The sequence below is a fragment of the Agelaius tricolor genome, unplaced genomic scaffold (genome assembly GCF_023055355.1).
Source record: "Agelaius tricolor isolate 1412-34295 unplaced genomic scaffold, bAgeTri1.0.p SCAF_11, whole genome shotgun sequence".
NCBI classification, from domain to species: Eukaryota; Metazoa; Chordata; class Aves; order Passeriformes; family Icteridae; genus Agelaius; species Agelaius tricolor.
In genome coordinates this window covers 9,799,616-9,812,176 of record NW_027269271.1, presented here as the reverse complement: position 1 = coordinate 9,812,176, position 12,561 = coordinate 9,799,616, and the positions used below count along the sequence as shown (strand labels likewise).

The following is a 12,561-nucleotide window of genomic DNA, read 5'->3' as shown; positions in this document are numbered from 1 at the left end:
AGAAGAAGTCTTTTTCTCTTCTCTGTGCAGCGTTTGATATTTGGGGGATGGATCCAACGCTCAGAGAGGCCCGGACTTCTCTGTCTCTTCCACTCTCACCTTCCGCCATTCGCCTTCGGGCGGGAGCACGAGCGGGCGAACGATACCAACACGTTATTTCTCAAGTTATAGTTTCACAATTAAACAGGTCCTCTGCGAATAAGTTTTAGGACAGCAACATGGCGAGATGCGGGACCGAGCAGTTCGACGGCTAAGACGGGTTGGCTGAAAACCATCTAGAGAGAATGATGCCGTTTCTAGGCAGAAGTAGCTCGTGTTAAGACCCTGTCTCGGCCCTTGGGAAGTTATTCCCAGGTGCATTAGTTACAAACATTCCCTCTGTCAGGCGCCACCGTGTAGCATCGCCTTGCGCTGGGCGGCTCAACACTGGTGGCGACAGCAGCACAGCGCCGATTCCGCTCCCTCCCTCGGGCGCCCGCCTAGAGGGCTGCGGGTCGGGGGCCTCCGCTTCCCGGCGGGGCCGCGGCCCTCCGGCCTTCCGAGCTGCGACCGGGCCGCCCGGGCCCGACGGGCGGCTCGCAGAGGAGCGGCATCTCCTCGCAGCCCTTCCCCGCAGGAGAAGAGTCCTCAGGGCACAGCTCCAAGCGCATTTACAGTAGACCATCAGGACACCTGCGGACCTGGGTCCTGCAGCCCGCTGGGCTCCATCGGGGACAACCGGTCCCCTCCCTCTCTCTCGCCGCCGGGTGGGTCACGCCGCTTGGCGATTCCCCGACGGGGCGCTCCGTGCTGCCGCTCTCGTTACTGCTGCTCCGGGAAGGCAGCTGCGTTTTGGGGAAAAGCCGGGAAAAGAAACGCCGCATCCGGACAGGGCAGGCGAAACCAGCCCGAAACCTGCGGGGCCCAGGCGGGCTACGGCCCCCGCGGGCACCGCGGCTAAGCGCCCCAGCCGGCAGCACTCCCCCGCGGGCGCGGCCCTAGCACCGGTCCCGGGCTCTTCCCTCCTACTCGGGGGCTTAGTGTCATTCTGCCAGGGAATTGTTTGGAGGGAGTTCCAACTGTACATGGCAAAGTGACTCTGCGAGCTATCGCTATGGATGAAAATACTTTGGAGTGGTTATTACACATCCACATTTCTCCGAAGTAACAGTTTAGGGCAGTACATATTATAAATGATACCTGGTCCCTTGTGGCTACATTTAATTTAACATGGAGTTCTAGCTCTCACGATTGCCTTGAGCAGCCTTAATTACCCTTTCTTCTAATCTCTTCTCCATTCCTTACCAAGTTCTCCAAACTTTTTTTTTAATGCGATTTCTCTCCTGAGTTTGCCTGCCTTGTTCTGACTTTGCCTGAAGGTCTTGATTGACGCGTGTAATTATAATTATAAAAGATGATGGCTCGGGGAGCTTCCAGCAGCCTTGATTAGTACAAGGAGCAAGACCTGGAATACTTTATACTTCCCTATTTAAATGTATGTACATTTACATTTAAAAAAACCCCACTCTCTGATGTTAAATAATCTGCAGCTTTTCCACCTCTTTGTTTCCAAGGCAGAGGTTTCTGTGTGATGGTATTTCAAGGCAAGCTCTGATTGCTTATAGCTTCGGCTATAAGAGGGCACAGAACCTGAGCAGATTTCCAAGTCTTTTTCCCTAAGCAGAGACATTTCCAGCGTGGAGTGGTCCTCTCGATGAGAAACAAATAGCATGATCTCTTCCAGCTTTGTGTCGGGAGGTGTCCCAGAGAAGGTTTAATTTACCTTCCCAGCAAAGTAGCGAAAGAAAACATTTGTGGGGTGGGATGAGCGGGGGAGGGTGGGGGAGAGGTAGATGTTCAAGAAAAACTTCCCAGAAACAAATGAAATAGATAAATAAGCGGAGGACTGAAACTCTTCCTCTGGGAAGTCTAAATCCAAAACCGATCAAAAAGACTTAAAGGGAAGTATTTAAGGAGGGAAATCCTCATCTTGTCTCCCTTTCTCTCCCGCTGAACATTCCCGTTTGCCTCCGGCGCAGAGCCGCTCTGAGCGATCACTCATTGAAAACAGTGACTTCAGCCAGGCTCGGGGAGGGAGTCAGTATCACGCATCCTGTCCTCGGCATAGGGACGCAGCCTCGGGCACAGGCTGTCGCTGCCACGGGCACGCAGTGGCGCTGCCTCGAGAAGCGCCCCGGCGAAGGCAGCGTGCGGCAGGCGCGGGATCCCTATGCAGCTGGGAAAGTTCAGAACGCGATTTTGCTGCTTGACCTCACACACCTGTCACGCCCAACTTTACGAGACTATTTACACCAGGAAAAGCGTGGCCAATATAGTTCTCCTCTCCTCTCCTCTCCTCTCCTCTCCTCTCCTCTCCTCTCCTCTCCTCATCTCATCATTTTGCCCAGGCGATATTGCATTCAGTTCCTTGGGATTCACTAAATGGAGATTGCTAGTGCCTCCAACTCAGGCTTTGGGAAAGAAACTGTCCCTTCTAAAAAAAACCAGAACAAAACAACAAACAACCCAGAAAAAAAAAAAATCCCTAATTTACAAAATCAACCCACTCCAAACACAAAAATACCCTTCTCACTTCCTCCTCATTTTTTCATTTTCTTCTTTTTCTTCTTTTTTTCCTTTTTTTTTTCTTTTTTGTTTGTTTGTTTAGTTTAGTTTGGCTTTGATCACTCTCAGCAAAACAGAGTGGATGCCTCAGACTGAAATACTTTTGTAGTAAAACGCACGCCACAGAGGACCACGTCTGTGCCTGCTGCCTTCATTTTATACAGCTAATCATTCATTTTTGCTTTACAGAGACGTCGTTCCGCTCTGGTCCGGCATCAGAGCCATTTCCAAACGGTCAATTATTGACCGAAAAGCTATTTTTCAAGCTCGGCCAAGCTCCTGCTGCTCGCCGGAATGCACTGCTCTCATGAGCACCTGGCAGCAGCGTGATGCAGAATGACAGGAGACTTCGGAGAGAGGAGCGAGCAGGGCCAAGTGGGTGGTAAAGCATCGCTCTGATTGCCTTTCTTTTATTGGTAAGTGAGTCATCAGTGAGGTGTCGTAACACTTCACCGCGTCCCGCCGCCGTCTGCTCCGTCCCGCCCGGCTCGGGGCGCGGGGCCCCGCCGTGCCCCGGGGAGCATCGCCCGCTCGGGGCGCGCTCCCTCCCGCGGGGCGGCTCGCACGCCTGGCAGCTGGGATGGCCGGCACTTGTTGCTGCAAGGCAGCTTTCCGACCGACATTCTGCTGAACCGACTGGAGGGCGTGGAAGGGCTAAGGCATGCCCGGGCGCCCTTGGGGACGGGGTGAGCCGTGCTCAGGGCTGGCGGTACGGCTTCCCTGGATCGATCCCATCATCAGGTCTCTTTCATTTAACACTTAAAGATCCAGTTTTGCAAGCAGGGACTCTATCAGAAATTCCCCCCTCCCCTTCCCGTCCCGAAATGACATGAATTCTGTATGAAAAACGCCTTTAGTTCAGCACTGCCTGGACCTGTTGCCGTTAATGGTGCGACGGGGAAACGCGCTCGCTGATCGCTGCTGTCTGCCGCGGGGGCGGCGGCTTCCCCCGCAACCGGAGGCGGGGAGGCGAATCCATCACCGGGGCTCCTTTCCGCGCCCAGGAGCGGAGCCGCTGCCCCGCGGCGGCCGAGGGACTGCCCGGACCATCCCCACGCTCCCCTCCGCCGCCATCCCATCGCCCCTTCCCAGCACTGATCATTACGGTTCTGATGAGGCGATTTTGTTTCTCTCTGTGCTGCCCTTTTGGAGCCGAGTGTGGAACCTCTGGTTAAAAAGCTAGAGCTTAGTCTAGGAGTAGAACTCCAAATATATTTGTATATACCGCAAGGCTCCCGTCAGGGCTGAGCACCGGTCTCTGTATCATAAGAGATAATTGATTTCTATCCTGCACAGACAGGCTTAAAAATGAAATTTCTTTTGCTGAGGCAATTGACCTTGATCTGCTGGTGGAAAAAAGAGATGGTTTAGGTCTGCTTCTTCCCTCCCCCTTCCTTCATGTTTCAAAGCTTGGAAAACTCTATTTAAAAATAATTTTTATTGCTGATCTTTATAATGAAAAAAGTTTAAGCCCATACACAGCTATCTGTCCCAAGATTTATCCACACATAATGTAAAATAATAACTACGAGAAGATAAACTTGGCATAGTTTACACTTGAGAAATCTTGATAAGGATTGTGTACATTTGCATGTCTGTTCATTTCACATAAAAATGTATTAATATATATTAATATATAAGGTTATATATGTATGTACTCATGTAATATGTGAGTAAACTCTAGACATTAATAATGATCTGTCATGAGAAGTTTTAATGGGTTTCCCCACAAGACAGATGCACACAAATCCTCCTGCAGACACTTCTTCATTTTCACCCTATATATATAAGACAAGTTTGAGAGCTGACCTTTAAATTACCCTCACAGACAAGAAGCTTGAGGCGTTTTGTCAGTAGTGGAGAGATCCCTCACACAGGCATCATCTTTGCCTCATGTATTGTGGTATTTAAAATCAGACTAACAGAAAAAAATTGGATGTAAATGTAAATACTGCTCCTTTTGTAGATAGCTCATTTGCAGTATAAGCAAATGAGGACAGGAAAAGTGGGATGAAAATTAATAAAAGAGTAACAGCAAAAGTCCAATGATATAAGAAAATAACCTATGGCATATCTTACAGTCCTAACAAAGCTCAAACTGTTCACTGCTGTGAAAGTTTTGCCTGCATAAATGCTGGCCAAAATCCTGATCCAAACTTTTAAAGATAGTATATACTGTCTTTGTTAATCACATGAAAATGCTACTATTCCTATTACTACTAAACATAAAAACTAACTTTGCCAAATTCACGAGCCCTAATTTGAATACGATTAATTGCCTGAGGACACATTAAACTGAAGACAGCAGTAAGTATTTTACAAACTGAAAAATATCACAGTTGGAAACTACAAGTAGATTATTTTTCCTCTTATATAACCATTTTTAAAAGTAAATGAAACAGTTATTTCTGTTAAATAGTCATAGCTAATGCTTATAAAAATTTGCAAAGTGTCCCTGATGACTCTAAGACAAGAGGCTGATTCGAGGAAAAATAAAACTAGTCAAGTATCTTTGTATTGCCTCAGAATCTGGTAGAAGAAAAAAATCATGGCACTTCCATAAAAACATTTATAAGTCCATATGGTGTTTGTCATCTGGAAGATAAGATGTACTATTAAGATTTTGTGAATTCTGGTTGTCTCTTTGTTTGTATGACTATAAACCTAAAAGCAGGTGTCAACAACCAGTAGTGCCCACTCACAGTCCAGCTGGTTGTGTTTGCCCTCCAAGGGAGAGGTGCACTGCTATTTATATCAGTGGAGTCTGATTTGCATTCATGGGAGCTGGAAGATGCCCTCCTTGCTGGGAGGAAGCTGTGACATGTCAGTGGTTTATAACAAAAACTAACTTTTTGCCAGGTGGGGAAATGCACAAAGTGCTCCCTGACAAGGGCAACTCAGCCTCTGTGGTGGGAAGCAGCAAGTGTCCCTGCCTTGGGGGGCTGGTGGGATGAGGGTGCAGTGGCTGTGACAACCCCTCACAAACCAACCCACTCTGCCTTGGTTAGAAGGGGAAAAGGGAAGGAGAAGGCCGGGAGGGACAGGACAAAATCAAAAGTCTGGGGATAGGATTTACTTGTACGAGCTTATGACCCTGCTGCTGATTGTACTTCTACCCTGGGAGAACAGCTTTTTCTCCTAAAGAATTACTCTCCAGTGCAAATAAGAACAGAATCTGGCTACTTCCTATTTGGTTCCCCCAGCTCCAAGCAGAGGCCCTCAGGTTGGTGTGAGTTCCATTTAACCCTTACGGGTACATGGTGATCAGTTCAAAAGGCTGTTAGGTGAGTTTTTCAGGGATGCTACCATGGGCTCTGGCTCAGCAGTGTCATGGAAGGACAGAATCCTTCCCCTGACTCAGAGTGCACAGGATTTTGGAAAGTTTCCCAAGATTTAGGCCTGCTTATTTCTGGGCCATGCGTTATGAATCTGTCCTGGTATTTTTGTGATGCAGCACATGTATAAGTGGTATGGTGACAAGAGTCTCTGCTACTCCTTGTAGCAATCTGTTTTCTCATATCCACATGAGTTTGGGAAAGAACTGCCAGTCTTCTGGAAAGCATGAAAATGGCATTTAATTGGTCTAAACATCACAGGTGAGTGTCTTATTTTCCTTTCTTCTAGGGTTTTATCCTTTCACCTTAAGAAACCTTATCTGAGTAACCACTCTTCAAATAAATGAGATGTATAATTATTTTACTATTCTTCAGGAAAGAGAGCCAGAGGGTCCCTCTGTGGCAACCAGAAAGAGGAAAAGTTAGAGAAAGACCTGGAGGGGAAGCTGGACTTGCCACCTTTTCCATGTGTTTCTGGGGACAGAGCTGTGCAGAGGAGTACCCCACACCTGTAGGGTGGCACAGGGACTCTGAGGGGACATCTGGTGAAACACAGTTGGGTCCAAGGTGGGAGCCCTTCTCTGGGAGAAGCAGCAGCTCTACCCAGAAGACAAAGATCAGTTATGTTTGAGGCTATTTCCTGCAGCTGTTGCTGTGCTCTCCATCCCCACGGTCCCAAAGCCTCCCTTTATGGCAAGGTGCCCACATCACACCCAGCATCAGGGTGAACTCCTCACCTGCCCTGTGATGACGCACTTTGGGGCAAGAGGAGGAAAGCGTGCCCTGATTCCACTTGTGGGCCAAAGATCCCTTCTTTCATCCCTGCCAGGAAATGCTGTGCTGAGGCACAGCCTTGCAAAACCCTGGGCTGTGGAACCTGCAGCGCTGCTAGCTTGGCCTGTGGAGCACCTTCTGCTCCATAACGGAGAGTTTTCCTCTGGTAAGCCTTCTGCAGCCCTGCTTGGCCCCAGTTTCAGCCTGGGCACAGCCTGGTGGGACAGGGGAAAGGAAAGACACCTCAGTCCAGGTGTGTGGTGAGAGACAGAATGGCCTGAGACAGGAAGTGTGTGCAGAAGGGCAGGAAGGTGGTGAGGACATGCACCCACCGGGGCTCAGCCACAGCCACCACAGCCTGGGACACCCTGGGACATCTGGCTGTGCAATGCCCCCTGTGCCTGCAAGCCAGAGCAACCTGTGCCTGATGGCGTTCTGACAGGGAGCGGGTGCTGTTTCCATATGCTACTGAGAGTATTCACTTCTTTGCTGCTCTGAAGTCTTAACTGACTTCTATTACCCAGCCCACTCCCACTGAATGACATATTTTAATTTTCAGCTGTAAGAAAGAATCTGCATTTGACAGAAACCACAGTATCACTGAAAAGATGAAACCATTCCTGTGGTTTTCTTCAATATGAATTATCAGGCCAGAAGCAATTTAAATTTAATTTTTGCAAATGTTTCTACATGCATACACGCAATTTCACAGTTATTATCAATCATAATAGATAAAAATACTGTTAATTATCCAATGATATATATTTGATTATTGCATTATCTCTAGAGAAAATTGTTACTCTATGGATCATCATCTGTTTTCTTATATTTTTACATGTTATTGTAATATTGTCTCTAGCCTAAGTATATGTGCAAATTAATCATAGACTCACCCAATTGTGGTGATTTTTTCAGTTTGGATACCCAGAAATCTAATATATTTATGCAGAATCTTCAAAACAGAAAACTGTTACTTACCAGCTGATGTAAGTCCATGTTTTATAGATTCCTGTATGGTGGCTGTGTGAGAACCAGAAGACATTATTAGGTGTAAATATACCGTACCCTTGGGTACAAGGGGTACAGCATTGAGTACAGGAGAGGTGCAGCCTGTAAACTTTTCTGGCCTTGAGACCCAGGCTATGATAGCCTTCAGTGAAAGTCGGCGTGATGAACAACAACAAAAAAAATATCCAAGAATTCAGAAAGTAACAAGCATGTCTTTGAGTGGACTCTGTACTTTTTCCAGCATTAGTGACCTGCTGTAAACCATGTATCCCATTTCATGATAGTCTCTAATCAGAAGAATTGCAACTTGTGATAGGTTTGGCACCATCACGTGATTTAGTACAGCTTGATAAGAGACCCTGTTATAAAGTGACAGCAAAAGAGATAAGAACTGTTGGCAGATAATGGCAGAGAAATGATTAACCTAGAGTGGAGAGGTGCTATGAAGCCCAGAGAGGGGAAGGTTGTAAAGTTGTGGGGTCATAAGATCATACTGAGTGGATGAAAAGCCATACCAACATGAGTGTAATGTCTATAAACTCAGACTTGTGACCTGTCTTCTTGATGTCATCACCTCTTTGCACAGTGGACAGCAAGCATGGTTGTTTTGGCTTCTGTAAACACTCTTTGGATGGCAAAATAATCAAGCATTAATTCCTTAAGGGAGGCTTCTGAATGTACTGGGGATTCTACACTCTGACTAACAGCACCAGCAAATCTCTCCCGATAGTTTGTCACACAAAACCATTTTATTGCCCCAGTCCTCAGGCTGGAGAGTAGCTCCAGGTTGTAGCCATTTAGTTGAAAGCATATACTACTTTCTCACTAAAGAGCTTTACAACATGGTTAAACATTGATATCCCAGGATTATGATACGTAGAGTATTGGACTCACCTCTAAGGCTGTGAGGCACAAACCCTACCCACAGCATGTCAAATGGCTGTCAAGAGTTTGGCTTTAAACAATTTTTACAAAAGTGGGCAGCTGTGCAGATGACTGGGTGATGTTTCAGCTCAGCTGGGAGTGGGTCAGGTTCTGCTTTCACCCTGTCCAGAGGAAGGGCAGGGCATGCCAGCTCCCAGCCTGAGCACAGCGTGCCTTGCTCTGCAGTGCCACCGACAGCCTCTGCAGCTCCAGCCCAATAGATTAAGTCTGCATACTCTTTGTGAGATCAGACTCAAGCCTGAATAATCAGATGATATTTTACATTTCATTTCTCTTGAAAAATAGAGTGAAGCTGTTCCACTGTGGGCTAGATCTGAAGCCTCTTGAAGTCAGTGAGAGTTTTTTTCTCTTTATACTTGCAGAGGGCTGTAAAACAGCATGTGCCTTTTTATATACTTTGTCATGGTGGTTAGATTTTGGTAATACAGTGGCAAACAGATTAGCTCCTGCACAAACTGAACTGCTTCTCTTGGCTAGGATGAGAGCTTGAGAGCTGGTCTGAAAATGGGGCTGGTGTGGCAAACCAAGCAGTGACTGGGCCTTACAGCCAGGAACCCCAAATTATCACTTGGTCTGCACAGTACTGCCCTCCTGTAGACGCCCTGTTAATAAGGAGGACAAGCTGTAGAGGGAAGGTCTGATGTCTCAAATTCTTACCTTCATATTTATCACTGGAAAAAAATTAACTTACAAATCTGCTTAAACAGGTACTGTATTTTTAAAGTGTCACTGATATTTTTTATCTGTTTAGACTGAGTGAAAGCTGGAAGCCAGCTTTTAAAACAGATTTCATATAAAGCTAAATAGTTGGACTCTGTCTCTTTTATTTCGTTTGGTTATCAAATAGATTTTCAATTTTATTCATAAAAAGTGGAAAGAAACATTTATTCCATCAGAAAAGACATGTCTTTGGGGACTGGGGATAAAAGAAATGAGAAATGCTGCAAATGATACTGTGGTTAGAAACTTTCCATTGTATCATCGGAGACATTGCTGGAGCGCTGTTGGCCCATCTTCAAGAGCTTCTATAAAGGAATCTGCCGTATGTGGGGGAGAGAGATATTAAATCATAGGAAATATAGAGAAACTTCATGCTTTTGGCTTCAAACACTGTAATTCCTTTCCTTTTTTGCATCAGTATCAAATGTCAGGGTCACTGAAAAATGTTCTATTTTTCCCTTTCTGATACTTTGTCTCCACGGACAGAGGAATGTATGCCAGGTGCATAACCAGACAGACTTGCTTTGCCTTTCTTTATACCTAGTCCAGTAGGGGAAAAGAAACTCCTAGGGAAACTCCAGGACAGCCTATATCAGCCTGTGATCCAGCAGCTCGATGTGTTTAGCAGTGATCCATTTGGAGTCCAAGTGAAACGAATCCATAATGAGGCTTAGGAGTTGTGCCAGTGAAGTACCTGAGTTCACGGCTCATTACTTTGCTTGGAACTGTAACTTTTCACGAGTAAGTCCCTGCTAAGGCAGCCACCAGCCTCACCCAGAACAGCTTTTCCTAGCTGTGGTTGGAGCATTATAGACTCACTTTGTATTTCCCTGTTTTTCTCTGCCTTTCTTTCCTTCCCGTTTTCATCCTGAGAAGGTGAGATGAGTTAATTTTGTTTCAAATACGCTTTTCTGTCTCAGATCTTTCAGGAAGATAATTAATTGATAAACTTTTAGTTTCTTTCTTGTTTAGCCAATTCTCGTGTGATGAAATTGTCCCTTGTTTGTCCCTCTAACAAATGTCCCTCAAAGAAACTGTTCCTGATTTCAAAAGCTTGGCAACAATCCCTCCTTTGACTCTTGCACATCAAATTATTTTGCAACCATTTACCACAAAAATGGAGTCAAAATGAGTTTCTCTTGTCATGGGCATTTCCACAGGTGGCATTTCATTTGGCACATAAGAATATTAAGAAATAAGCCTTGAAAATGGACTGACTGAAATTAAAAATGACCTTTTCAAAGAGCTTTTTCCCCCGACTTGTATAACTTAGTGTAAATTTAGTGAGCTCAGTCATGATTTTGTAATTTTCCTGCAACATTTTGGATATTGCTTATCTGAATTCAGCATATTCCTTGTTATTTTCTATGCCATCTCGATGTATTGTTGTTTTTATTATTCATACAACTCAGAAAAGATATGTGCTCAGCTCAGCACTCATCAAAAGAAGGACATGATTCTCATTCTACTTAAAGTGCAGGGAAACGTGGCATTGATCTTGGCATGGTGCCCTCCAGGCATGAGCTCTCTGGTCCTGAGAGTAGCCCAGTTGGTTTCAGCTGGAGCTTTGCATAGGTGGGAAGAGATTTGCAAGCTCTTTGTTCTTTGATCTGGAAATCACTCTTAAAATTTTTTTCTCTATTTCAGTAATTCCAATGTTCCTCCATATCTATCACAAACATTTAAAATTATTTTGGATGCTTCAGTGTATTTTCTCCACCTTCATGAATTTTATTTCACATATGCAATACCAAGTCATTAAAATACAGGTTTATGCCTTTTCCTTAGTAGTTCTGTAAAAGAAATTGTGAGAATCTGATATATCTGATGATCTTTACCCATTGGATTTTTCAGTGGTTACAGTACTGAAATAGAAGGTTTAATTTATTAAGGCATTTTCATCAGCTGATCCTTAATTCCTGTTTGGTCTTATGGTACAACTGCACTATTAAAATTTCTTGTTAGTTTTGTTTTTTACTTGTATGTATTTTACACATGATGTTTATCATCTCAGTAGAATGCAATTGCATTAAAATACATTTAAGTGTCTGCTACTCCTTTACTCAGGATTTTCAGCTTATTGGAAAGGAGCTCTGGAGAGCAGAAGCTTCTGCATGCTGCCTTCTTTATGGATGTCCAAATATGAACTTTCTTCCTTGATTACATTTATCAGTATATATTAGTCTCTCATGTTTCTGTTCTCTGTTTAGATTAATACAATTTAATGTAAACCATATTTGGAGATGAATAATGAAATGTAGGAATTATAAAATTGCTTCCTGTGATTTTTCCTTACTAATTACAAAAATTATTTCAGTGAATATTTCTGATGATAAATTAATGTCTAGAGGAGGAGGTAAGTACAGAACACTTTTTTTTTAGGTTAATTGAGCAATCAGGTGACCTCCAGCATTTCTTAAAAGGAAAACTCAATTCTGTGCAGATGGAAGCATACAGTTGTGGATCACAAAAGTTCTCTTTTAGTCTTAATTATAGAAATAGCATGAGCTTTGTTAGGACTTACATTTAGTGCTAACTCTCTGCACTGAAAGATAAAACTTTTTCATGGCTTGAGGAGTTTCATCTGCTGGTCTATCTGTGTAAGTAGCTTCAATTTAAATTTCTTGTACACCTTTTTTTTCCACTAATCTATCTTATTGGTGTACAAAGAGAAAGTTAAAAAATAGTTATGGACCTTTACAAAGCTTATCTAGGAGATATTTACTGGTAATGGGAGCAGAGTGTTTGTGAGAAAAGAACAGATTTCAGGGAAACAGGCAGGGGGAAATGACTTGCACGTATGTAGCAGTAACAGGTGTTGTGAACTCATCCATCATTTCACACAGCACTCAGGAACAGACAACAGTTTCTTAGAACACTATTAATAAAATATCAGGAATTTGTTACTTTGAAAGGAGAGAGTAGAAAGAGGTGCGAGGGAGTCTAAAAGTGAATCTGAAGTGGAACTTAAAACCTTCTGAACTTGGTATCTAGATTATTTTTTTTTTTTAAAGATACACACATAGGATATAGGGATAACTCTGTTTCCACCCCTGTTCCCACACCACAAAAACCTTCCAAAACCTTAGTTGGAGGTGGGATGGAAATACTGAGTCTTACATCAGGAAACTAATTTGTGAAAAACCCTGAGTGCTCTGATGAGTTTCTGATTAAT

The 12,561-nt window shown here is 44.4% G+C and overlaps 1 protein-coding gene across 1 annotated transcript in view; it reads right to left on the bottom strand.

Annotated features, from left to right (window-relative positions):
* Window positions 1–7,755, bottom strand: part of NR5A2 (nuclear receptor subfamily 5 group A member 2) — an 83,659-nt gene extending 75,904 nt beyond the window's left edge. The window contains exon 1 of the mRNA XM_071435617.1: window positions 7,692–7,755. Coding sequence (XP_071291718.1) covers window positions 7,692–7,755 — 64 coding nt within the window. The remainder of the gene's footprint in view (window positions 1–7,691) is intronic.
* Between the last annotated feature and the right edge of the window lie 4,806 nt (window positions 7,756–12,561).